Here is a 26,744-nt window from a genome sequence, read left to right as displayed (position 1 = left end):
ACATTTCATACATGATGTGCAATCAATGGCTTGCAATATCATCACATAGTTGTGTATTCATCACCATGATCATTTTTTAGAACATTTGCATCACTCCAGAAAAACAAATAAAAAGAAAGAAAAAAAACTAATATATACCATACCCCTTGTATGGTATATATTTCCTGACCACTAGTATTTCCATGTACCCACTTTATTTTACCCTTTGGCCTCCCTATTATTTATTTATTCTTGATCCACATTTTTTTTACTTCTCTGTCCATACCCTGGATAAAAGAAGCATCACATACAAGGTTTCCACCATCACATGGTAACATTGTAAAGGCCATATAGTTATACAATCATCTTCAAGAATCAGGGCTACTGGAACACAACTCAGCAATTTCAAGTACTTCCCTCCAGCCACTCCAATACACCATAAACTAAAAAGGGATGTCTGTATAATGTGTAAGAATAACCTCTAGGATAACCTCTTGACTGTCTGAAATCTCTCAGCCACAGAAACTTTATTTTGTCTCATTTCTCTCTTCCCTTTTTGGTTAAGAAAGTTTTCTCAATCCCTTGATGCTAGTTCCCGCTCATCCCAGGATTTCTGTCCCACGCTGCCAGAAAGATTTATACCCCTGGGAGTCATGTACCACATGGGTGCGTGGTGGGGGAGGGCAATGAGTTTACCTGCTGAGTTGACTTAGAGAGAGAGAGAGAGAGAGGCTATATCTGAGCAATAAAAGTGATTCTCTGAGGGTGATTCTTAGGCCTAATTTTAAGTAGTCTTAGCCTGTCCTTTGCAGAGGCAAACCTGCAAAAAGATAGAGGGCTCGGCCTGTTGATTTGGTTGTTCCCACTGCTTGCTAGAATTTCAGAAATTCCCCAGATGGGGAAGTTGAATATTTTCTCCTTTCTCCCTAGTCTCCCAAGGGGACCTTGCAAATACTTCTTTATTCACTGCCCAAATTACTCTGGGATATATCAGGGCATCACACTAACCTGGACAAACCAACAAGATTTCACACCCTATTCAAGATTCCATGTACTAATGGTGTTCAATTGAACTGACCATACAAGTTAAATTAGGAAATGCACTACCCAGAATATAAATTTTGCACCAATAAACATATGTCCCTTTGGTCTCACATAGAAGTTGAAGCTTGAAAATATGGACCATGTCATCTTTTACTCTATATTCTAATTTACCTTAGTCCTATCTTGATCAGCTTCATTCGTATTTCTACTCAAAGTCTGATCACTTTTTCAACTTTTTAAACAGTTCCTATATGGGGTGCTACTGACTTTCATAGTGAAAGCATCTCTGTTAATGAGTCAGTTCTTTGTTCTCCTGCCAGCTATTTACTGAGCCAAAGACAGAATACATGGCTCTCTGATGGTACTTACCCATGATGCTGGACTCTTCCTTCTCTTCACATTGAGTTTCCAGTGTAAGTGAGCAGTTTCCATGACTGATCTGTGGATAAGAGCAAAAATAAACTACCCAATGCACACCTGTTTATGTTATTGAAGTAATTGGGTTAATTTAAAAAAAAGAATTGGTCAAGCTCAGTTCAATTCCTTTCATGATGGAAATATGTCATATTGGTTTCTACATTTTATTCCTTCAAACTAAAGTTTTGTATGCTATTGAAATAAAAATATCCTCAAGTTAAATATTTTCATTCTGTCTCCCTGGTGTTATTTGATAGAGGATCCTTTCATTTCTCTCCATTTAGCAGAGAAAAATGGAATACAGATTGAAGTAGTCTAAAAATATCATTTCTTTAAAAAGCTTGGCCCCTTCTCTTATTTTACACTAAAGCTCTATAATCAGATATCCATTTAATTGGCCATTTCAGCCTATGTATTGAAATCTTCAGTTAATTTAAACAGTAATAATATATCTTAATTAAGACTCTTAAGTTATAAGAGGAATAAAAATTCATTGTTTCCCTACATTACACAGAAAGCAATTATACATGGTGTCTAATTTTTCTTTGGCCAACACAGCATGTCATGAAATATGAGGAAGCTAAGTATTCTAGAGATATAAAGCAAGTATTGCCTGACATTACTGTGTTATTTGTACAAAAACAGTTTATATATTTAAACTCATTCTTTATAATTGTGATGAAATAAATGGTTCACATTCATGGTGTTCTCTTTATTCAAAATAAATTTCCAGTTCAAGTGTTCTCTATTTTGTCTTTGGCACTGTCCTAAAAGTGAGCATATGAGCGTATGTATATCCATGAAAAGGTTTCAAGAGTCCAGTGCTCTGTTACCCGCAGATCCCACCTCATCCTGTTCCTCTGTTCACGAATCCTATCGATGCCATCCAAGCATGCTATCAAGACATTACTCCATCTTGCCCAGGTTTAGGAAGTCTTGAGGAAATAATGTGAAAGAATAATATTTGTTCCTATTCTTCTCCTTAGTACAGGTTTTCATATACCAAATGTGAGGCAATATACAAATTATAATATGGGCAACTGTCACTTTGGTGGCAGAGTTGAAAATAAGAAATTAAAGATAACATACATATAGTAAATAAAATTTTTATTCCAATAAGATTTCTTATGTTTTTATTTTCTAAATTCCTAGAGTTTCTTCCATTTAAGTGGGAAATGTGACCAACTTAGTCACTTTAAAAATGCAACTCCGTCATCATTGCCTAAAAACCAACATAAATAAATATTATTTTCTTTCAGATCAGTATTTAAGGACAACCAGGGAAATGTGGACAGAGACTCAAGATTTTCACCATTATATAGACAAGAAAGTAGCAAAATTTCAACTGAAGACCTTCTTAGATTAGTATCAGATTATAGAAGGTATGATTTTTTTGGATTCTCTTAAAATTAACATAAATCTGCTCCTCTGCTATCATTGATATGTTATCTCTGCATCAACAATTCCTGATCACTTGATTCTCAAATGTCCCACTTCTCTTGATGAAAATGTCCACAATTCTTCAGAAAGCAAATAATTTCCAGATGACTTCCCATGTGCCACCATGTCACTTTGCCAGAATTATATGGAAAGTTGTCAGTTATTGACTACAAAAAAAAACATGCCAAAGTTTAATGGCTCAAAATAACATCACTTTATTTTACTCCTGAACCCACAATTTGAGCATGGCTAGATGAGGAGCACTATTTTCTTTCATGCAGGACTTTGGTTGGGGGAGGTCGGTGTTGGGGGCTGGACAGAGGACCTGTTTTCAGGATGGCTTAGCTAATGATGGGCAGTTCATGCTTGCTCTCAGCCATGGGTCAGAGGCCTCGGTTCTTCTCCATGAGAGCCTCTCCAAGAAACACTGTGACTTCCTTGTGGTATGCATGGATTCCAAGAGTAAGCAGCCCAAGGGACAGGAAAATTAATTAATTAGTTGATTAATCTCCAGTCTCTTAAGCTCAGAGGTTGGAAACTGTTACAATGCCGTTTCTACCATATTCCATTGCCAACATGTTCAGAGCTTAGATTTAAGAGAAGGGGCCATAGGAGAGGAGGAGCATGAAAGGATTTTAAGGACATGTTCTAAAATTCCACAGGAAAAAATCACGTTGCTGTGAATACTGTAATTTATAATATTTCCGCTGTTGCAAATGCTTATGAAAAAGACAATGGAAATTTTTCCTAGGAGGAGAAAAACATAAAAGCCACAATATTTTTAAAATGACTCATAATACATCCAACATCTGATGATGTTCTTTCTTGACAAGCTACTTGTCTTAAACTGTGAGTTCCCTCATACACAGGGTACTCTGAGCTGGTTGCCCCTTTCCAACATATTAAATACCTGCCTCTTCCACGAATAAATAATATCATATCAATTTTGTTTTTATGAAAAATATCATGAAATGAGAATTATTAATATTTTCTGCAGCTTCAAAAGAGGATATGTTTCTTCTTAAATATGAGAGACTTTATGAATGTTCTGTTTTGCTCTAGGGAATTATAAACTTTAGAAACAAAAATAAAGGTGATAAGTAAAATTTTAAAGGAGGCCTTGAACAATCTGGCTTCTTTGTGATCTACAAGACAACTCCTTACATAGGGCTGTCTCTCTCTACTTCATGATAGTGAGTTAAATTTCCTAGTCAAAACCCACACCAGGCCTGTCCCACCCATTACACTGAAATTAAGAGTGCTTTCCTCTCTGCCTCTTTGCCAGTGTAACAGAGAATGAAAAGTTAAAATGTTGAGCAGGAAAGCATAGGAGAAATGTTCTGGTATAAATGAAAGGGGAAAAAAAACCTCATGAAATCCCTGTTAGTGAATCGCATAGAAATATATCACTGTGGTCATTAAAAGGAACTAGAAACCCCCATGCCACAGTGGAGACACATTAAATTATTTCATGGAAGTGTCACGCCTGTAGCTTATGACATTGAATTTCAGTGGTATGCCGATAAATATTGAACAAGTGACTCTTGGGGTGGGGCGGGGGGCAGGGGGGGAAAACTGACTTATGGCTTGCCCATATCTATGAAGTAAGCACTCCTACCATTGCTGATTTCAAGCTACCAAGCGCTGACACTGAACATGGAGGTGGGAAGAGAAATGCACACCATTTAATAGCATTTCCACAGAACAGATTCAATAGATTTAAATCACACCAAGAGCATAAATAATCTTGATTAATTAAAATCATTAAGAAGTGATAGCTTGGATGTATCGCTTTTGTGTTTAAATACCATTTGTTTAATGGCAAGTTCATATAATTTCATTTTTATAATGGCTGTGTCTAACAACTGGCAGGCAGATTTCCGGAAAATTTCACAATCAGCTCTCCCAGGTTGGAAAGAGCCAGTTCTGATGCGCCCCTATAAATTATTCTCCCATTTACAGTAAGCTCCCTGAGAGGGATAGTGGTTGAAACTGTTATCAGCAGCCCCCACCTTACTGTAATGGAAGCTTGGGCAAAAGCTTTTAATAGAGAGGGAAGAAAGGAAATGCAGAGACTCCAGAATCAGGGAAGGAAGGTTGGCTGGGGAGTGTCAGGGACTTGGCCTGCACACCTGTTCGCCTGGGGTGGCAGCAGGGGAACCAGCCAGAGGAGGCTCCTTATCCTCCCTGCTGGTCAGTGAAGAGGGAAAATCCGGGAAACACGCCAACCGTCCATTTAACAACTTCCAAGATAGCCTTGCTCTCAACACTTCATCACAAAGATCAATCGTTCAAACCAGCTCAAACACTCTTACCTTTTGTTACCAAAAACTACACGATTTACTCTTGTACTTGTTTGAGCATTTATTAACTTTCATATCTGAATTATGTATAAATACGTTTAAATGTTTCTTGTGTCCTCCTTGTTTTAATTTTTGTTTGCATACCATATAGATTTTAGTTTTCAAAACTAAAATGCCTAAAAGAAATCATTCACGAAATTATGTGGCTCTACTCTATGTCCTTATCAAAGCGCAGAATTACAATTGACTTTTTTTTTTCTCTTGGGAACTACAATAATTCACTGTGTGTGTGTGTGCTGGCATACTTTCACAGGGCTGACAGAATAAGCAAAATGCAGACCATCCCTGGAAGCCTGGATGTTGCTGTTGAAAACGTTCCTTTGGAGCTTCCAAGTATGATGATGATGTCATGGTTTGGTTGTAGAGTTTTGAATATTTCGTTATTTTGTTTGGTTAATTGGTTGTTAGTTTTTGGGTTTTTTTTCCAAAGACTCAGATATGTGGAATTCAGCATCCTATAGAAAATTAGAACTTCTTAATTCTCCCTTAAAGGAGAATGAAGTATTATAAGATAAGAATATATTCGGGATAACTTAACAGATATCTTGTATGCACCACATACCCAGCAAGGTGTTGATTTGTGTCATTTACTCCTCAAAACCCCAGAGGGGTGCAAATGAGGAAAGTCGGATTCAGATAGATTAATAAACTGGGAGCCTGAAATGGCAGAACTTGTTTTCTATCCATTTTCCTCTGATTCAAAATGCTGGGCTGGAGCGGCCACATTATGCAGCCAGAATCTTACTGCGGATGACCTTCGCACAGAGAGCGTGTATCTCTTTCAGAATATTTTCAAAAGTCCTATTTATGTCAATTGCAGAAGGAGCATTTATTAACTTATAAATAAGGGTTTCACAGTGTATTCCTCAAATGGCAAGATAAGGTTTGTTTGATTTTGTTTTGTTATTTCTGGTTACGCCTTTTTGTGATTTTCTCCATGATGCAGAGAACAAATAAAGGCATCATATAATTAACTACAAAGCAGGGAGAGGTTACTACCACAGGATATTTGGATGACCATCAGCACTATTAAATTTTTCATTCTTATGATTTTTCCACAAAGTCATTTTAGCACAAAGTACAATGAGCATTCTAACTTATGCCACGGCTCCAAATCACATTTATATTGATTGGTATGAAAAAGCAGAAAATAAATTAAGCTATTTCCTCTGCCACATGTGGTGAATGTGACTTTCATTACCTACAGAAAGGAAAAATAACAAAATAGAGAACTAAAATATTCTCTTTGAGAAAATTGTAGGACATGAGTATATAATGAAAAAAATTACAACTGACTTTTGGAAAAGAAAACTTGTAACCTAATTCCCAAGCATACATAGCTAATCTTTTTGCTTTTCTGAAGTCAGGAACATTCCAAATGGAATGAGGGAAGGCAGCTGGTCTTACTGTCTTTCAGGCTCACAGATGCACCCTCCAAATTAAGTAGTGATGAAAGTTTTAATTTCTAAATTCCTCCTGGGCTTTTCTTTCTTTTTCTCTAGGCTATTCCTGGAAGGTTAGATTTAAAGGGGGTATAAAAACGGAAGAGAAAAATGAGATAAATTGTATCCAATAATGCATGAGTGAGGGCTTTAGGCCCATGCCTTGAAATCATTTCATAGGAAAAAATTACTATGAATCCATTTGGTACTATCAGTAGACTCCTTGGACAAAGTTTTATCTGCTATATGTCAACATCTGAATTGTTTTTATACTTATAACAAAGGTCATTGGGTTAATTATTTTATAATATCCAATTAGTATGTTCAGAGGATTGTTAGCTAAAATTTATTTTTTATATAAAGCCTAATACAAAAAGAAAATAGTTATAAACCCAACCAAAAGACTGACCTATTTTTATGAGTCATCGGTTTTGATGTTAAATATGCAGCTTGATTATCTTGTATGCCCATCTTCTTACAAATTTTTCATGTGAGCATAATTTGGCATAAATTAATATAAAAGCATGGAGTTTCTATTTTGAGTGGATTAATTTTTAAATATATTGTTCTTCACTTAAAAAGAACCGTATTGGATGACAATCTTTTATTTTCTGATTTTTTAAGACTGTGTAACATCGTCCTTTATCCCTGTCAAGCCTTTCAATGTGGCGGCTCAACCAGAACCCACAGTAGAGGTGGAAGAATTTGTCCACGACTCAACCAAGTACTGCCGTCCTTATAGAGTATACAAAAATCAAATTTACATTTACCCCAAACACCTCAAGTATGATAGCCAGAAATGTTTCAACAAGGTATGTGTGTGTCTGAGATATCATCATCTTTCTTTACCACATTTAGACCATGTAAGATAGTTTCTTGAAAGTGAAAATGACAATTACTATAGGTCAACACTTTAGAATAGAAAGTCACTTGGAGAAAATGCTTACTAAGGAGCAGTGATGGGTTTCACCTTAGCAGTGTTTAAAGATGCTCAGTCTTGTAATGTATTAATAATCTTTTCTGAAATGATATCTAAATGTTCTTGTTCTGGAAAATATTTTGACTTTAAGATAATTTTTTTCTTCATTTCTTAATAAACTCTGAAATAGCTTACCTGTCCCTTTCATAATGAGCATTTCCTTCCCTTTTAAGATCCGTTTGCTATTTTTGAACATTATATTTAATGTCACAAGAAAATGTTGGGTATTATCTTTTTCACATTTAATTAAAAGCCTCTTATTTTATTTTATTTATTTTTTCATTACCATCTATTTTCAACACCCTGCAATACTGACATTCCTTTGTCAATGACATCAGAAGGAAAGATAGATGATAAAGACTGAGATGGTATAATCTAGGAATGCCTAGAGTGTATAATGGTAGTGACTAAATGTACAAATTAAAAAATGTTTTTGCATGAGGAAGAACAAAGGAATGTCAATATTGCTGCTTATTTTAGACATTTGGATTGGGTTTTTTTTTACTGTATCCTTGAATAGGAAATTATAATTTCCATTTCCCTCACTGTACTTTCAGGCACGAAATATAACTGTGTGCATTGAATTCAAAAGTTCCGATGAGGAAGGTGCCCAGCCAATAAAGGTGAGCCAAGGCAGCAGCAGAGCATAGCATGAAGGGAAAGCAGAGAGCTCATGCTCTTGCACCACTGAGGTTTTTTTTTAATTTGAGTGTGGTTGAAAGAGGATCAATTTAATACATTTGTTTTCAATTTTCTGAAATGTACCTGATTTAATAACCATCATTAACGAGATCTATTCGAAATCTCACAGCTGTACTTAGTTTTTCATGGTTGGGCAACAGGAAAGCCCTTCTAGTGTGAAATAAGTGCAGAGATTCTCCAGTAGGAGTTGTTGTCCTTTGCAAAGATTAGTCCGTCTCTCGCATTCAGCATGCTCGATTTAAAATGGCACGTCCCAGCAGGCTTTTCGTGGACTTTGCTTAGAAGGACTGCAGACTGGCCTAGTGGCAAATGCAACAGGCCTGTGGGATGCTCACATTTCTGGAGGGTGTTAGTAGCCGGCCACCCCGAGGAGCTGGGAAATCTGTCCCGCGTGTTGATCGTGTGATTTAATAATTCAGTAAGACTCAGGTTTGTATGAGCTCTGCTGTTTTAACCTACAAAACTGCAGCTAGATTCTGAGAGATGATTGTGGTGATGAATATACAACTATGTGATGATATTGTAAGAATATGGTAAGAATGTTCATGTTTGTATGTTGTTATGTTAAAAAAATTTTTAAAAACCCTTAAAAAACTGCAGCTAGATGACATTTTTTAAAGGTTGCATTTAATATATACTCTTTGCATTTTAGAGACCTCATGCAATATATAGTGACCTATAAAAATTGAGGGCGCAATTATTTCTAGTGGGCCTGCTACCAGGTCTTTCCAATTTTGATAAATGGGAGAAATGAGAGAGTAGAGGACAAAGCTCATTTCTAACTAATCCCCACCATTATCTGAGATAGTTTCTTAAGGCACTCTGTCAGGTACCAATTGTGTCCATTAATTTATGCTACCAAGAAGGTCTGTAGGATTATTCAGAAGAATCATGATCATTTTAAGAGTGATTGGATGTGTCAGGCAGAATTAAGAGGAAGTTTATATTTGTGTCCTTGGGCTGCCCTGGAAATGCCTGTCACAACCTGGGTGACTTAAAACAACAAAAAAATGCATTCTCTCATGGTTCTGGAGACTAGACGCCCAAATTGAAGGTGTCGGCAGGGCCGTGGGCCCTCCGAGGGCTCTGGGGGAGAATCATGTCTGGGCTCTTCTAGCATCTGGTGGTTGTCACCAGTCTTTGGTGTCCATCGGCTTGTAGACGCGCCGCTCTAACCTCTGCCTGTATCATCACGTGGCATTGTGAGTGTCTGTGTCCATGCAAATTGCCCTCTTCTTATAAGGACACTATTCCTTGGTCAGGGACCACTCTCATCCAGGATGGCTTCATTTAATTTGATAGCATCCCCAAAGACTATTTCCAAAAAGATCACATTCACAGGTGTGGGGCATTAGGGCTTTACCGTGTACTGGCAGGGGCAGGGGGTGGAATTCAATTCAACCCACAGCAGAGTCTCTGAAAATAGTATTTAGGGGTGGTACGATGGTGGCTCAGTGGCAGAATTCTTGCCTGCTAGGCCGGAGGCCCGCATTCAATTTCTGGTGCCTGCCCATGCCAAAAAAAAAAAAAAAAAAAATAGTATTTAGCCACTGTCAGCATCCACAGCTACCAAGCTTCACTGCAGCATTAGCATCAGGAGAGAAACATTGAAACTGAAATGTAATTTTAAAAATTTGTAAAGACACATGCCCTGATAGAAAACATACCAGACCAGATAGAGCAGTGATCATGGAGAAAGTTCTAGGAAAAAAGAGCAATTGTGGTGTGAGGGTCTACTGTTCCCTTTGCATTCTCCAGGGCTACCCAGAGCCACAGCAGGGCCAGGTGACAGACCTCAGAAGAGGGACCCTGAGCCTTGGGCTGAGAGAGCTGTTAAGGTGCATGATTAGAGAAGTACCATCTTCCACCCCTTGGCTGGATGAGGGGCTGAGATATCACCATAACACAGTGTGGTGGGACCAGGGCTCCAGCCCTAGCTCACCAGCCCAGCATTCATGATTAGGTGAAAGCATCTTAAGGACTGGGGTCCAACCAAGTCTCATGGTCTCTGACAACTGATTGTTTAAGCTCTAGACCAGAGCTGGATCCCATGCGCCCCTTCAGGAGGCCATCCCGCAGGGATCCGGTTGAACAAGTGAGCCGTTATCTCCTGGTAATCAAAAGCCATATAGTCCATCGATTCAGATGTAATATCTACATGATGAATTAAAGCATTCAGATTTCCTTCAGCAGCATCTATTGTGTAACAAATTCAGGACAGTGGGCCAAAAAATTCAAGTTTAATTAGATGTCATCTAGCCCAGCAGGTTATCACAGGATTCATCTTTGCCCTGGGATTGGCAACTGAAGGGTTATGCCCTTTCTCATGCTCAGACAGGAATTACCATAACACTCATAATTATTCAACTCATACCTTTTCTGTTGGGCTTTTTTGAACAGTGTATTTATGGAAAACCTGGAGGGCCCCTCTTCACCTCAGCTGCCTACACAGCAGTTCTGCATCATTCCCAGAATCCGGATTTCTCAGACGAGGTAAGGCCAGGTTGCCACTGTCCCCTGCAGCAGTGGGTCACTTAATACACAGTGATAAACACATTCTATACCACATCTCAGACCAAGGACGTGCTTTAGCTAGGGTTGACCTAACCAAGATGTGTAAACTACGTTAATGGTCAGCTGCCACGAGTGTGTACTGCAAATTTGTATCTTTCCATTCACAGATGTAAAGCTTTTTATTGTGGTATATTTTCCTAATTTTTTCTTTTCTTTCACTGGACGGTATTCTACAGACAGATCACTTTTATCAATCAATGGCAGCATTTCTTATCATAATAGATAGAACAAGGGCTAGCTAGCGTATGAGTCAGCACCATCGCAGTGACATGCAGGACCCTGAAGGAGCCTGGGGCCAAGGCCTACACCGGTGAACAATCCAGAACTTCTCATGCTGTGCTGGGCACCATGCTCTCCTCCATACCCCCATTACCTCACTTAATGCTCGCAGCAGTTCTAAGGTGTAGGTACTATTATTACCTTCCCATTTGATGGCTAGAATCAGAGAGGTCAAGTAATTTTGCCAAGGACACATAACCAGGATTATGTCCGGATAGTCAGGATGCAAACTCAGGCCACATGACTCCAGAGCCTGATGCTTCAACACTGTACTAAAATACATATATGAAAAAAATCAATGGGTCAACAATAAATTACTATGCATGTGTTAGCTTGTGTCATAAATAGCTTCAGGCCAGCCAGTCTCAGTGACTAATTTTAATTATTAATCATAAAGGAAAGATCTCAACCAATGAAGTCTGTGGCTGCATCAGGTGGTAAGGTACCGAACATTGAAATGGGTCACTCCAGACATGGCTAACATGGTGTCTAGGATGAAAAACATCACACCTTTCTATTTGTTGATGCCCCTAACTTTTTTTTCCATAAATTCAGGACAGACAATGAAAAAAATGTTAAGGGAAAGGACTGTTAACACATTCCAAACCATTGAGTGCAAAATTATTAAATTGGTTGACCCCTTGGCAGAACCTGTCTGAAAAGTCTTATTCTCTGCAGATAAGATGTATGAAAAAAAGGGATTACTTTTAACTCTGACTTAATCTCTTCTCGTTCCCATGTATTTCCGAAATCCTTGCAAAAGCCATGAGCTTTTCCCCATGAAAGTATGTATATAATGAACAGCCTGGTGAGCTCTGCAGTGCAGATTCAAAACCAAGGTTTTATTTTCTTCTTTATTACTACAAAAGAATGATCGTATCAACTGTAAAAATGAGTATAAATTCTTCCAAGGCACTGTGATAATACAATGTGAATATTTGCAGTGTTTGTTAAGTGAAGGATATTTGCATTAGTGTTTAGTTAACTGAAACTGTTGAGTACATGTTGCATTCCCATGTGCTCTTTGTGCTGGCAAAAAAAAAAAGAAAAAAACATTTCTAATACATTATTTTTGTGTATTTTGGAATGTATATTGGCTTTTGCCACAGGATTAGAATGCTGGCATCTAAAGTATAGGTCAACCCTATAGAACATCTGAATTAAGTGGTTCTCAAACTTTACCATACAACCAAATCACCTGGAAGTCTTAAAAACCCACATTTCTGGGACCCATCCCAGCGTTTCTGATTCAGTGAATCTGGGTTAGGGCCTGAGAATGTGCATTTCTAACAAGTTCCCAGGTGCTACTGCTGCTGGCCAGGGATCACACATGGAAAACCACCATTCTCGACCCTTTCTTGAACAATATGAAAATAAATGCCCAAGACAGCTAGAAGGTCAGAGAGTCTAATAAATATACTAGTAGACCACTTGTATGACTCTTTATCAACTTATTCCTTGATTTGACTCCTCTGCGAACTAGCTAGTTGGTGAGATTGAACTGAATGCTTCTTACCTGGGATGGGATCCTGGGATTCCAGGATGAAATGGTTAACAGAAGACGTGGGCTCTGCTCTTGGCAGATCTTCTTACTCACTAGACCACACTCCTAGTTACTCAAAACCTCCTGACATCTCTGGCCTTGGTTCCTATTTCTGTACCTTCTTACATCATAGGACGATTACGGAGATTGGATGAGAATATATGTGATAGAGCTATGAAAACTGAATGAACTATGCAATTTCACAGGTTGTTTCAAAACATCTCCTTTCCAGGAATCTAGAGTATGCTCCTCATTATGTATATTCTTAATGTGCATCAAGTTTATTTTCATGTTTATTCAGAAGTAATATTTATCCAGCCACTGTACAAACTTCTCCATAAAATGGCTAATTACTTATCACAATAACCTTTTCATATATAGTTGCTGCTGTTTAAAGGATGAATGCCAGGCTTCAGCTATAGCTACAGCTACAGCATGTACTGCCATGCTTCTCAGCATTGTGCCTACGAATCACCTTGAGATCTTATTTAAATGCAGATTCTGATTCAATAAGTCTGGGAGGTTTCTGAGCTTCTGCAATTCTAATGAGCTTCCAAGGGACCACATTTTTTTTTTGTATGCTGCATGGCAGGGTCACATTTCATTATTTTCCGTGTGAGTATCCCATTATTGCAGCACCATTTGGTGAATTTTTGTTTCTTTGGTTTTTGCTTGTTTGTTGTGTTAATTTGTTTCCTGGGAGGTGCATGGACTGGGAATCGAACCCAGGTCTCCCACATGGCAGGCGAGAATTCTACCACTGAACTACCCTTGCACCCCAGGGACCACATCTTGAGAGGGAAGGAATTAACCGTTGACTCAGTTTCTGTCCCTTAATAATAGATCCTCAGTCTGTGTCTTATTCACATCCTACAGTTATGTTAGTGTGTGTGTGTATTTATGAGAGCGTGCGTGTGTACATTTGTGTCTTTAATCCAAACTCTAATAGCATAAATGATCGAAAGAGAAACACTAGGTTCTTATCATCCACCACTGTAAAAGTGTAAAAATGTCAGTATGTTCACATGTTATTGCTAGAAGAATAGATATTTACTGAAAGTCAAGTCATCCAACACTAATTATTAAACATGAACCTGGATTTAAGCCAAAGAATTTTTAAAAGACAAAGTTGCCCAAACTGATCCTGGACAAACGATTTAAATCTGAGTCTCTCTCCTTGCAGGTGAAAATTGAGCTACCAACACAACTCCATGAGAAACACCATATCCTGTTTTCTTTTTACCATGTCACCTGTGATATAAATGCGAAAGCTAATGCCAAAAAGAAGGAGGCTCTGGAATCATCAGGTACTGACTAGACGTAATCAGGTAGCTTTACATGTCATCTCTTTGACTTGAAAAGGAGAGTTTTTTAAAAGCTCTGATGTATTGAACTTTATTAAGTAAGATTTAATATTCATAAAGGCAGACTTATATTTTTATTCCTTACTGTGGAGAGTGTCTACTCAAAAATTTTCTCTCTGTTCCTTTGCACAGTTGGATATGCTTGGCTTCCTCTGATGAGACATGAGCAGATAGCTTCTCAAGAGTATAACATCCCAATAGCAACAAGCCTGCCTCCTAATTATTTAAGTTTTCAAGATTCTGCAAGTGGAAAGGTATTAACAATGTATAATACAAGAGAAAAAAATGCATGAACTAAGTGATACAAGGTTATCTTCTTTCCGCTACTTAAATTAACACAAAAACCATAGTTCATGCACCCAGCGTAGTTATGAATCAGGTGTCACTACAATATTCCAAATCTTTTGTGAGTTTGTGGCCACTAGAAATGATCTTCTAGAGGAAAAGATTGTCTGATATAGATTTGTTCCATTGACCAAAATTGTCAAATATATTTGTTCTTTTTATTTTCCACTTCTATACACTCTATGATTAATGAATCGGGACAGCGAATTAAGATAAAACTAAATAATCCATAGATTTTCCTTATTTGTCATCACCAAAGTGACAGTGAGAAATTCTCTTTTGCAGCATGGTGGGACTGACATTAAATGGGTTGATGGTGGCAAGCCACTTTTCAAAGTGTCAACATTTGTTGTATCAACAGTGAATACTCAGGTGAGTACATTGTCCTCAACGTCTCCTCTGAACACACAGAATAAGATGTCCTCTATATTTATAGGATTTCATGGGGTGTCAGAAAAGCAGATGACTGAAAACTGCAAAGGAAGAGTATTGGGGGCATAATTTTATATCTTTCCCAATACAGATAAAATGCTCTTAAGACTTAAACAAGCAGGAACCAGCAAATTTCGGATCCAAATACCAGAAGCGCGCTTAACGGGATGCCAGTCTCCTTAGGGGACAGTTTGCTTCAACTGACAACCGCCAAGGGATAAAGAGAAAGCCTGGACCATGGCTTCAAACTGAGTCTGAGTCCCAGTGCCTGCCAAGGTTTCCACTTGTGTGTCATCAGAACCGCATTTGAGAGCTACCTCTGCCAATTTCTGGCTAAATAAGCCTGAGAAATTCACTTTACCACCTGAAGTCCCTATTTCCTCATTAGGAAAATGGTAGCCATAAAATCCTGCTGCCCAAAGTTGTGGTCAGAATCAAAATGAGAAATTGCAAGTGAAAATATTTCGTGAACTATAAAATGCTATACCCGTGTAAATATTATCATTGTTAAATTACAAAAAAAATTCACCCTTCCTTTGCAATGCTGCTTATTTTACTGCAAAATGTGGGCTTTTATAGTACCACTCATAAACTGCAGAGCATTTCAGGTATATCAAATATGTATTTCTCCTTTCTTCAGTTCAATGTGTATATGCTTCTCAGCCTCTGTTTCACACTTATCCTTAATCATATTTGATTGTTAAATGAAATAATTCAGGCACATATCAGCTCAAAATTTCTCTCAGTAACCTCTGCAGGTGACTGAAGCCAAATGTAATTCTCTTCCCCAGTCCTACGCTCATGACTGTTTAAAGTCATCTTTCCTCTGATACTATCTGCCCTTGTCCAGTTCCCCCAAATGGTCAGACACCACCCAACCCTATGTTAACATATCTCACAATCTCCCAAACTCCTTCTCATGTTCTCAGCTGCTTTCCTGGGCTTCCCAGGTCTCTAGCTCACTATGACTCACCCCTTCTCTAGCCGCTGTCGCCGCCCCCACACACATCGCCTTGAGAACATGCTGTACACCGCATGGGGCCCTCTGGTCACATGCCTTCCCCTGAGTGCCCCCATGACCCGGTGATCCTTTCGACCCTCCAGATGCCAGCTCAGATGTCACTTCCTCAGACAGGACATCCTGTGTTCTGACCCCACAGACACTGTCGGGCTGTCATGTCATTTGTCCATCTAGCACCTGCCTTTTGAGGCACATACCAGCTTCTCAACTTAAAGAGGAGTGTGGTAGTCATGGCTGGATGCCTTTCCATCAGCCGTAACGAAGGGCTGTCACCCACAGCTCTGACCTTGGGGCTGCCAAGGGCCTGGCATAGGGTAAACTTTCAATAAATATTTGTCAAATAAATAAGTAGAATGATATTTAAAAGTCATAAGAACTAGAGCTGGGAAACAGAAAACTCAAGCGCACGCACACACCCGAGGGAAGCCCAAACCAGAGGTGCCCTTCCAGAATCAGTGAGTGCCGGAGAAACATCCAGAGAACATATCCTCACGTGGGTTTTCTGTCTCACTTCCTGACCGCACAGCTCCTGCCCTCAGCACAGAACTTGGAGAATTTCCAATGTGCCGCACTCTTCAGGAAATAGCCTACAGGAAAGAATTGGGTTTTATCTCACTATGTTACGGACTTTCTAAGTTTTGGCCAATTTAGGCATTTTAAGCCTAAAAATATCCCTATCACATATTAAAGCATATACATTCTCTTATGTGTTAAGGAATATGTAAGAACAATTGGTAAAAGTCTGAGGAAGAAGCAGTGGGAGATTGAAAGAAGGAAATTAAATAAAGGTTAAAGAAAGAGCAGAGCCAGTAATGTTTCAGCCATGGTCATGTGGCTGAGAAGGAAAACAAATCCCATGGGGATGAAATAGGAGAGAAGTGGGCTCTAGTTCAGATCGTACCTTCAATATGCCAGAATGTCTAGTGGGAATGAAAGCTTTGTCACACTGACCCTTTGATAAGGCATTTCCATCTCTGGTCCTATATCCTCCAAAAATGCTCACATCTCATCACAGTGATTGTTTCCAACCCAATTCATGTAGCATTAGGAATAAATACTTTTTTTTTTCTGTTTTAGGATCCAAATGTGAACACATTTTTCCAACAGTGCCAAAAAAGAGAAAAAGATATGTCTCAATCACCTACCTCAAATTTCATCCGCTCTTGTAAGGTAAATGACCCACAGGTAGTTTTGGTGAACTCTGGGGTAGAAAGGAGCAGCAGAGGTCTTTACATTTTCTATTGAATAGCGAAAAAAGATCATTACTATTGAAGAGTTTTAAATACCTTAGCAATACAGAAAGTAAACGTTTTATCAAACAATTGCAAAATTATTTCTGTTGGTTGATTTAAAAAGCAAGCAAAATTAGTTTATCCAAAATAGAAAAGATTAAAATCAGATTCAATTGATTTTAAGTTCCCCAGACAGAGTCCTTGCCACATTACTCCCATGACTGGGTGTCACGCTTTGCTTCGGATATTAAAGCCAGATAAGGGTGAGCTGCTGGATTCCTGTTCAGTTTCTCAAAAACACTAGCAGAACATGCTTTCAATTTAATCGTTGTCCTTTTTTCCTGCCAATTTGCTACAGAATTTATTGAATGTGGAGAAGATTCATGCAATCATGAGTTTTCTGCCTATAATCTTGAATCAACTCTTCAAGGTTCTGGTGGAGAATGAAGAAGATGAAATAAGCACAGCTGTGACCAGGTATCTGTAACGCAGCCTGAGGAGAAGAGATTTTATAATCTGTGGTTATGCCAAAACCTTGACAATAACCCAGCAGCATTCTAATGGCATATACTTGCATCTCATTTGAATGTCTCAAATTTGACGTTCTTCACTCTTGAATCCTTACTTTCTCATCATCAGGTATTATCATCAGAGTAAAATTTTAGATCCCTTTTTATTTTTTCCTTGTGGTTTTTAATTAAAGTTTTTCTTTTGAAATCATTGTAAGTTGACATATAATGAAAAACAACCCAGAGAGATCCCATTTGCCCTTTATCCATCTTTCCCCATGGATAACATCTTGCAAAGCTATGGCACACAACTGGGGCATCAGCGTTCTGGAACAGTCAGGGCACGGCACACCCCAGGGGTTCCTCCTGCTGTGCTTTCAGAGCCACCCCCACTCTCCCCACCATGCCACCCCCCACCCACCCCCCGCAACCACTAATCTATTCTCCAGTTCTTTGATTTTGTCAAAGAATATCGTATAAATGAAATCATGTTACGTTTGGCATTTTAGTTTTGACTTTTTCAACTCGGTATAATTCTCTGGAGACCTGTCCAATTTTCCACGTGTCTCAAACATTAGTAATCTAGCTGGTGACTTTGGAAATCACAATTTCCTCTCTACAGAGAAAATGTTTTGCATTAATTATGAAATCACCTATTCCTGGTGTTCATTTTTTAAAAATGTTAGTCATAGTAGTCTGGAAAAAAAATATTACTCTTGGCATTGAAGTACTTTTCTGTACTTTTCTCTTTTATTATTATTATTATAGGCCTCTTTCAGAATGAGGATTTTTAGCCTAGTTTTTAAAGTAGAGACCTAAAGGTCTGGAAAATTAAAGCATCTCTCCAGGCTTCACAACCAGCTTGTTCTGAACTCGTATTATAAGCCTATGACTTTACCAGCCCATGTATTTCCCCCCACCCAAAAAAAAAAAAAAAAGCCCATGACTGTGTCTTCAAGTACTGCTCTTTTCAGCATGAATATATGTTCTTTGTTGATAAGACTCAGCTGCTAGTCCTGTTGCAGTTCTAAGCTATTCCTAGGCATGACAACCATGCACCCACTAATAGGGATGATATGGAACCTATACCACCACTGCTACTTGAAACCCTAATGCAGTTAAGTGGGAACAAAAACCCTGCATCCTAGTCAAATTACTTCTTCCAAAAGCATGTTCAGTGCCTCTAGTTTGGAAGACAAGCCCCTTCAAAATGGAATATGATGATTAATTAGAAAAGGAGTTCTCCGACTTCATAGGGTAGTAGAAATTACTCTCTTCTAAGACACTGTCAGCAAACTCACAGACCATAATTAGCCCATTCAACTGGAGCAAAAAGTCTCCAGCAGGACATTACTTATATCTTACTGTTTAGAAGTTTCAAGGTTTGAAATCGCTAACCGCTCTTAAACGTATACGGGGGTGGGGGTATCTGAACTAGATTCATTCATTCTTTCATTTAGTAATCATTAAGTACACAGTTAAGCAAGCACTCTACTGACAAAAGCAAAATGGTACTTTTCTGCTGTCTCCAGAAGGGCCACTGAACTGCTTTGCTTTTCCAGGGTTCTTACTGACATTGTGGCCAAATGCCACGAGGAACAGCTAGACCACTCCGTCCAGTCCTACATAAAGGTATGAAACCGCCACCTGGACCTTGGTCAGATCCCCTTCTGCTGTGTGGTTTGTCTCATTTTCTGTCTGCAACAAGTGGGAAGTTTCTCCCTTTCATTGACTGGCACTGGCCTCAGTAATATGCGAAGCGTCCCCTTTAGCTACTTAGCATTCCATCTCGTTGCATTGACTGGCTAGAGATATTTAAATGTATGAATGTTTAAATAATGTGTAAGGTCCAAATGAGTATTTACATTGGAAGGGGGGTGGGGAGAAAAAGGAGAAAGCTAAAATGTTTTCCTCTTGAACTCAACATTGCAAACAAATGAGATTCCTATGTACATGTAAGGATGATTTATCCTGTGGGTTTGTTGAATGCTCTGTTTCTTCTGTGATGTTTTCTTAGCTCTTTTTATTGTTTTCTCAGGCATTATTTCATTTTCCCAGTTACTGTATATTTGTACCTGCTTCTGGTATGTTAAGTCCTTTCTCTTCTGGCATGAACCACTTGCCCATTCCATCCGTGTGCACTGCTCCTTCCGGTGTCCTTCGCCGAGTGTTCACTCGGAGATGTTTACGTTCTCATTGGCCTATGAATTAATGCCAGTGAACTTGTGATGATGTTTGAACATTCCTACTTAAATGCCATCTTCTTTAATGGAAAGGAAGCCATCCAGAGATAAATAAAAGCACCATAAAGGACCTAAATTTCTATTTTTTTTCCTGTGCGTAGATGAAATCTTTTTAAGACATAGACATTTTTAATTAAAGGAAGGCCCCTATATTCTGGCTATCTAGGTAGGTGGCTAGAGAAGAATTTGAATCTTTTCTGTTAGAAACTCGTAATAAACCCCCAATGCTCTTGTGAAAAAAAATTACTAGAAATTACATTTTTGAATGACCCCCTCCTAGTCACCTTCTGTAGGGAATTTTTTACACTACTGTTTTATTTATATATATTTTCTGCCTGCCAGAAATTGTGGATGGGACTTTCATTAAAATAGTCTAATATGCCAAAAATAGGTATTTCACAGTAATATACAGATGGTATAATTTTACCCAAATGAACTCCATTTCAGTTGCAGAAAGCTAGTTTCACCTACAGATGCCTTTTTAAGTTTGTTTTCTGTTTAAGACAAGGTCATAGCTTACTTTTATAGGGTACTGATGAATTTGTTATTCAGCAGAATTGTCTGGAGAACTTTCCCCCCCTCAATATTGAGCCCAGTTTTCCAGATCAGTCTCCAAAGTTGCCTGAGAAGAAAAAAAATTCCTCAATCCATCTTATATACAGGACTCTGCATCTCAGCAAAAGCATTATTTAACTTATTCCGATATAATCATTGGACACTGCATTAAGAATCCTCTGGGGTTGTGACTTTTTTTGTGTGGGGGAGCCAAAGCTAATTCTTTATGAGAATTAGAAGGTAGATTCTTTGTCTGTGATGCCTTTGGAGATGGAAGTTGAAAATGCACCCTAGTGTGGCTATTATTTTTAACCAGGAGGTCTGAAATATCCTACCAAGATCATTTCATTTTGTAATATAGGGGACTGCTTATTTCATTTGTTTTGAAGTGATTCAAATCCAGAAATTCACCTTTGTGGAATTTCAGGCTTCTAACAATCCCTATGGATATTTTAGAACATTTTTTAATATCTCTAAACCAAATATAGCCTAATGAATATAATCAACTTACATTTTACTCTTGGAAGAACACTGCAGTAGAAAGTAAGAGACCAACTTCTAAGCTTACATAGCTAACATGAGCAATCAGTCTCTGTAGACTTCAGTTTTCTCATGGTATGACATGACATGGGGTAGACCAGATGAGCGTCCAGCTCTAGGATTCTGTGATCGAACAGCCTGAATCAAGGTGTCTATTTTTTAACCCTTGGATAAAAAAAAATTTTTTTTCAACATGTTGATATTAAGTTCTCTTTCACACTTGAGTATAATGAAGATTAATGACCTAATACCAGTATGTGCATTGATATCCTTGAAAGACATAATAATCAATGAAATTCATAATTGTTCAAAAGTAAACGAAACACCATTTCAAGTTCAGTGATGCTAAATGCTTCTAACTCACTCCATCTACAATATCCAAAATGTACGCGTAAACCATGTCTTTTTCAAAGATGTATGTCTCAAATCAATCTAATTAAATGCCATGGTTTAGAGTGATTTGTGACACTGACATATTCTAGCAAAAAAAAATATATGAAATATTTTAGAGCTACTTGCCATGCTCTTGGGGATAAATAACTGCATGGGATAAGATAGTTGATGATGAGTTCCCCAATATGAGTCATAATCCATGGGGGGAGATCATTATTATTCTTGATTTTAGCTAGTTTCATACACCTGTTAGCTTTGTCCTTCTCCTCTGGGATGAGCTTGGAGAAGTCAGGCCCTACTAGGACAGCTCAAATGCTGATATGCTACAAAGATCAAAGAAATGGTTAGAGATCCAGATGGAATGTGCCTCTACTTTGAGCCAGTTTCTTGCTTGCCTTCACTCTTGAATACAGAGTGGCGAATATCATGAAGAAATACCTCCTTGAGGTGAACCAGCTGATAAGTAAAATAATACAGTTTTGCTACCACTATTTTATATTTGAAATGCATGTACATGCATAAGTTGATATTGATACCCTTACAAGACACAAAGAACTACTGAAAATGAAAACCGTTACTTGCACTTAGTGGTGCATGCCAAAACCAATCTTCAATGACAAAAACAAATGAGCAGCATTTGCTTTATCTTACCAATGGCCAATGTTCTTGAAACCCTTGATAGATGTGTCTAAGCATGGGATGGTAGATACTGGGTTTGAGGGGGAGCTCAACTGCTGGCCTCTAGATGGCACCCGCTTTCCCCACTTGGCTATTTGAGTAGGTGCTCTACCCCTTTCAGGATGAAGAATTGCTACCATGCCACCTGTTACCAGTGGAAGGAAGGAGAAGGGGAAATGTGCCCTATAAGTAGGTGGGTCAAAGCCCTCCATGTTTTCTTGAACCTGATAAATTGCTCTCTGACTCTGTCTCTTGATTGCTACAAAAAGGAAAGGAGAGCATAAGTGAAAAAGACCCTATCTGTGCAAATCCCTAAATAGGAGCAGGCGTGTGTTACTCTTCTCTTTGGGCCTTCATTTATTTCATGACAAAATCTGAAGCAGATAATTTGGAGATAGGAGTTATGAGTGTAACATAATTCTTGTATGCTTCCTTTGAAACTATTTAATTTTATTCACTTTTTGGATTTTCTTCAGTTTGTCTTCAAGACCAGGGCATACGAGGAGAGAACTATACATGAGGAACTGGCTAAAAATGTGACTGGTCTCTTGAAATCAAATGAATCAACAACAATAAAGCATGTTCTGAAGGTAAGGAAATCAAATGTGGCCATTTATTTGTTGGTACTAAGGATGAGTCACTCTCACCCACTGAAGGTGATAGCATCAGTTGGTTTTTATCATTTCTCTTGTATTTTCTGGCGTAGATTTTGTACTGAAACTGCAGCATATAAAAATATGAAAATGAGAGATCTATGTCAAGGGAACAGCACCTAAATAAAATAGAAGAGACCCAAGTGTTTTTTGACTTAAAAGTACAATGAATGACTATGCAGAATGAACTAGAACATTTTTTAAAAAACTAAGTGTAGCAAAAATAAAGTTGTTTGGGGTTTTTAGGCATAGTAAGAGGGAAAATGACTAAGGCAGGCATTAGGATACTGTACTGATGAATATATCAATTGAGGAGGAGAAGCAGCATCTACTCTTTGGCCATGAAAAGCTGAAGCCCGTGCATTTATGGGAACATGAAAAAAAAACAGATGGTGAGAAGCTTGTAAAATGATAGAGTTAAATTATTATTAAATGGCGAATTCAGTTCCAAGCTAAATTAACTACCTCCTGATTTGACAGACAGATGGCTAGAAGTAGGTAGGAGGGTAGCCGGGATCAGCACCACTGTGAGTTTACAAAAGTCTAATTATCCAAAGCCAAGCAATGTGTTCATTTAAATTAGCTGTAGGAGTATATTCATTCCGTTTATTCAGAAAATATGCTCTAAATGCCTCCCATATGACCATCCTAGACACATGGAATGCATCAGAGAACAAAATAAAGATTCCTGCCCTTGGGGAGCTTGGGTTCTACTGAGGAAGAAAAACAATAGGCTACAGACACAACAAAAAAGTAAATGATAGGGTATGTTAGAAGGTGAAAGCTTGTACAGGTGGAAAAAGTGTAGGGCAGTTAAGAAGAACTGCAGCGCTGAGGGTGAAGGATGAGATTTTCACTTTTTATAGGGTGAGCAGAATAGACCTCATGGAAGAGATGCTACTTGAGCAAAACTGTGAAGGAAGTGAGGGAGCTGGTCATGCAAATGTTTCGGGTAGAGCATTAAAGTAGAAAGACCTGTATGAAGTCGTAAGGCGGCAGCTTGATTATGTGTCTACAGGATGGCAGGGAGTTCGGTATGCCGAGCAAAGAGGAGAGGGGGTAAAATAAAGTCAGAGAAGTATGGGGAACTTCGGGAGTGGGGTCCGGCCTTGTGGGCCACTGTAAAGGTTTGCTGTCCACTCAGAGTACACCTGGGAGTTAGTAGAGGCTTCTGAGCAGAGGGGTGATGTGATGCGACCTTTGGCTGCTGTGCTGAGGAAAGAATGATGGCTGAGGATGGAGACAGGCCACTTGAGATGGTGCTGGAGAAGCAGCAACCCCAGGGCAGAGCCACATTTCAGGTAAAAGACAAAAGTGAAGGGACTATTTGGAGGAGAAATTGATTCTTCTGGATCTTTTGTTAATTATGGGCCCTCTGTTCCAGAGAACCTGGTGGATGGATTTAGGCTGTGGAGACAGTGAGTATAGGGCTAGAAAAGGAAACGTGTGGTGCCTACAGAAATTAGAGTGAAGGAGATGAGTCAGGGGGTTCTTGTTGTCAGACAGAATTAAAAACAAGACTAATTTAGCTAGTTCTTGGTGCACTCAAGATAAATAGTGGTGACAGGCTGGAGTGTTGAGTATAGATGGAAAGCAGCAGGTGTCTGTCGAATTAGGAGAAAAAAGTTGGCACATTTGGTGTGTTGGTTAAAAATATCATTTTGGACAAGATGGTGCTAGAGGATTTTAACTGTGTGCCTTGGATTCATTAAACTCCAAACAATATGAATTTCGCTTCCAACTTCAGGTAGCTATTTACGTTTTTTTTTTACTAAGTGAGCCCTTCATTGAGCCAGAGATACCTCTTTAAACTTCAACACCTTGTCTTCCTTGTCTTAGTCAGTCTTTTGGAGCTAGACTCTGCACTCAAAAATCCAAGCAGCATTCTTTGTATCAGCTTCAAATGGGTATAATTTAAATGCCCATCAACAGTAAGCAGTTAAGTAAATTATGATTATTGTATGATGCAATGAAGATACAAGTCAGGCCGCAACATAGATGAACATCACAACAGAACTTGATGAATGGAAAAAAGTAATCGAGGAGAATACATACAATATGGTTCCATTGATATGAGTTTCAGTGGTAGGCAACACTATTGCTTAAGTACGTAAGTATGTGTTGCCAAATTTTGATGAACAAAAAAATTCAAAATTGTTACCTTTGGGAAAGGAAGGCAGAAGATCAGGAAAGATGCATTCTTTACACCACATCAACAATATGTGTTTTGTATCTGGGCCCTGGAAAGAGGAGCCCCCTCCTGGCACATGCACTGAGAGGTCCCTTCTCTGGTCTTCCTCCAGCTGTGCCTCTCCCCGCCAGAGCGAGGTGTGAGTAGCCAAGAGAATATGCCTTGGGTCCCCTGCCTACCCTCCTAGACCACACACCCTGAAAGGGTCCATAGGAGCCCTCCTCTAGAGACTCAAGACTGATTCCAAGGCCTGCATAGATCTCTTTCCTGGTCCATATCACAGAGGGCAGATTTGAAGCCCTAGACCTGAGAGGCTTAGGGGAGCTGTTTGCAGAGGGAGGCTGGGTTGTGGATAGCAGTGGGGTATGCAGGCTTCGTGGTCACATATGTGCACCAGGTCCCAGAGGTGTGAGACAGAGCCTCAGTGAGAAGAGGGGGTATATAAGGAACCTGCTCTCCCCACAGGCTCACATTCTGGTAGAATTTCTGAGTGGTTGTGAAGTTATATTTATCAAGGTAGGAGGATAGAACATATTTTATTTGCAGCTTGTAAGCTTGACTTCCAATTTTTAATTATTTGGACATGTAGCCCCGTTTGTACTCTTATCCCTAGCCCTGGAAATGTCAAGGGTCTGTTATGATAAATTTCTATATAAAAAGTTCTATTTAATTTCATTTAACTAAGTGAATAAGTATTTCATGAGACTGCTGTCTCCAGAGGACTTAACATGAATCAACCTTGTCAAGTAGGCTGAAATCTGGTTTTAGATTAAACATTTTTTAAGATAGTTGAGGAAATGTAGTATCTGATATTTACTTTTACCATTAGAATTCTGATAAAGACCGTCCCAACATAGTGAAGAATAGTTCTGATGAATTTACTTTCAAAACATGTGTTTTACGATAAACATAATATTACATATTATAAAAAATAGAATTATCATTTTATAATAGCATAATAAATTTTTGATTGTCATTCTTTCATAACAGCATTCTTGGTTCTTCTTTGCAATTATCCTAAAATCAATGGCACAGCACTTGATTGACACAAATAAAATTCAGGTAAGACCATAGGTAATATGACATTATCCTACAATTATGCTGACGAATATGCTCATTTGTTCCATTTTTATTTGCTTTGTAAACCTTAGCAATTTATGTTAATTGTTTTTTAAGTAGGAGAAATGATCATGTGTGACAGAAGCAGATGCCAGGATAAAATTAGAAGTGCCAAAGATTTATTGGAGAAGATGCCTGGGAAGGATAAAAAGAGCAAGAGAAAGGAATAGGCAGGTCCAACACCTGTGGAGGGTGATGGGGTAGGAAGAAATATTGGCTAGAAAGACCTCATAGTGAGTGTCAGCTGAGCCTATGGGCAGCCTGAGAGCAGAGACTCATTTATTAGACCAACCCTGCGTGGGCAGAAATGACCTGGCTATAGAACCCCTAAATAGGAGCAGCTTAGGGAGACCATAACCTTGGCACAAATGATTAAGTGGATCCCAAAGGTGTGCCACTAATTCTACTCATCCCTGTAGATTCTCTTTTGGAGAGACATTTAAGCTAGACATACCTAGGGTTGCCATAGGCCACACCTTACACTGCATATTGCATATTTTCAGGAATCAATTCCTCTACAGTTCCCATGGAGCTTTCTTCTTAACAGACTTAGAAGATGGAGTCTAGGGGTAAACACTGCCTCCCCCATCATGCATGTGCTCTCAGAGCCCAGCCCAGTGCTCGTCATCTCCTTGATTCCCCTTACTCTCAGCTATCATCTCTGAAGATCTTGGTGACTCATATGGTAGTGATCCAAACCTTCATTC

The 26,744-nt window shown here is 38.8% G+C and overlaps 1 protein-coding gene across 13 annotated transcripts in view; it reads left to right on the top strand.

Annotated features, from left to right (window-relative positions):
* DOCK10 (dedicator of cytokinesis 10) overlaps window positions 1-26,744 on the top strand; it is a 271,344-nt gene that overhangs the window by 192,034 nt on the left and 52,566 nt on the right. For all 13 annotated transcript variants that reach the window (XM_077155290.1, XM_077155289.1, XM_077155287.1 and 10 more), the window contains exons 15-27: window positions 2,700-2,822; window positions 5,497-5,576; window positions 7,310-7,497; window positions 8,222-8,287; window positions 10,767-10,859; window positions 13,946-14,069; window positions 14,259-14,380; window positions 14,757-14,843; window positions 17,002-17,094; window positions 17,515-17,633; window positions 19,228-19,297; window positions 22,551-22,664; window positions 25,909-25,980. In XM_077155290.1, coding sequence (XP_077011405.1) covers window positions 2,700-2,822; window positions 5,497-5,576; window positions 7,310-7,497; window positions 8,222-8,287; window positions 10,767-10,859; window positions 13,946-14,069; window positions 14,259-14,380; window positions 14,757-14,843; window positions 17,002-17,094; window positions 17,515-17,633; window positions 19,228-19,297; window positions 22,551-22,664; window positions 25,909-25,980 — 1,351 coding nt within the window. The remainder of the gene's footprint in view (window positions 1-2,699; window positions 2,823-5,496; window positions 5,577-7,309; window positions 7,498-8,221; window positions 8,288-10,766; window positions 10,860-13,945; window positions 14,070-14,258; window positions 14,381-14,756; window positions 14,844-17,001; window positions 17,095-17,514; window positions 17,634-19,227; window positions 19,298-22,550; window positions 22,665-25,908; window positions 25,981-26,744) is intronic.

This window comes from Tamandua tetradactyla, chromosome 3 (assembly GCF_023851605.1).
Source record: "Tamandua tetradactyla isolate mTamTet1 chromosome 3, mTamTet1.pri, whole genome shotgun sequence".
NCBI classification, from domain to species: domain Eukaryota; kingdom Metazoa; phylum Chordata; class Mammalia; order Pilosa; family Myrmecophagidae; genus Tamandua; species Tamandua tetradactyla.
Note: the sequence above shows the minus strand (reverse complement) of the source record. Positions and strands in the feature narration are given on the sequence as shown.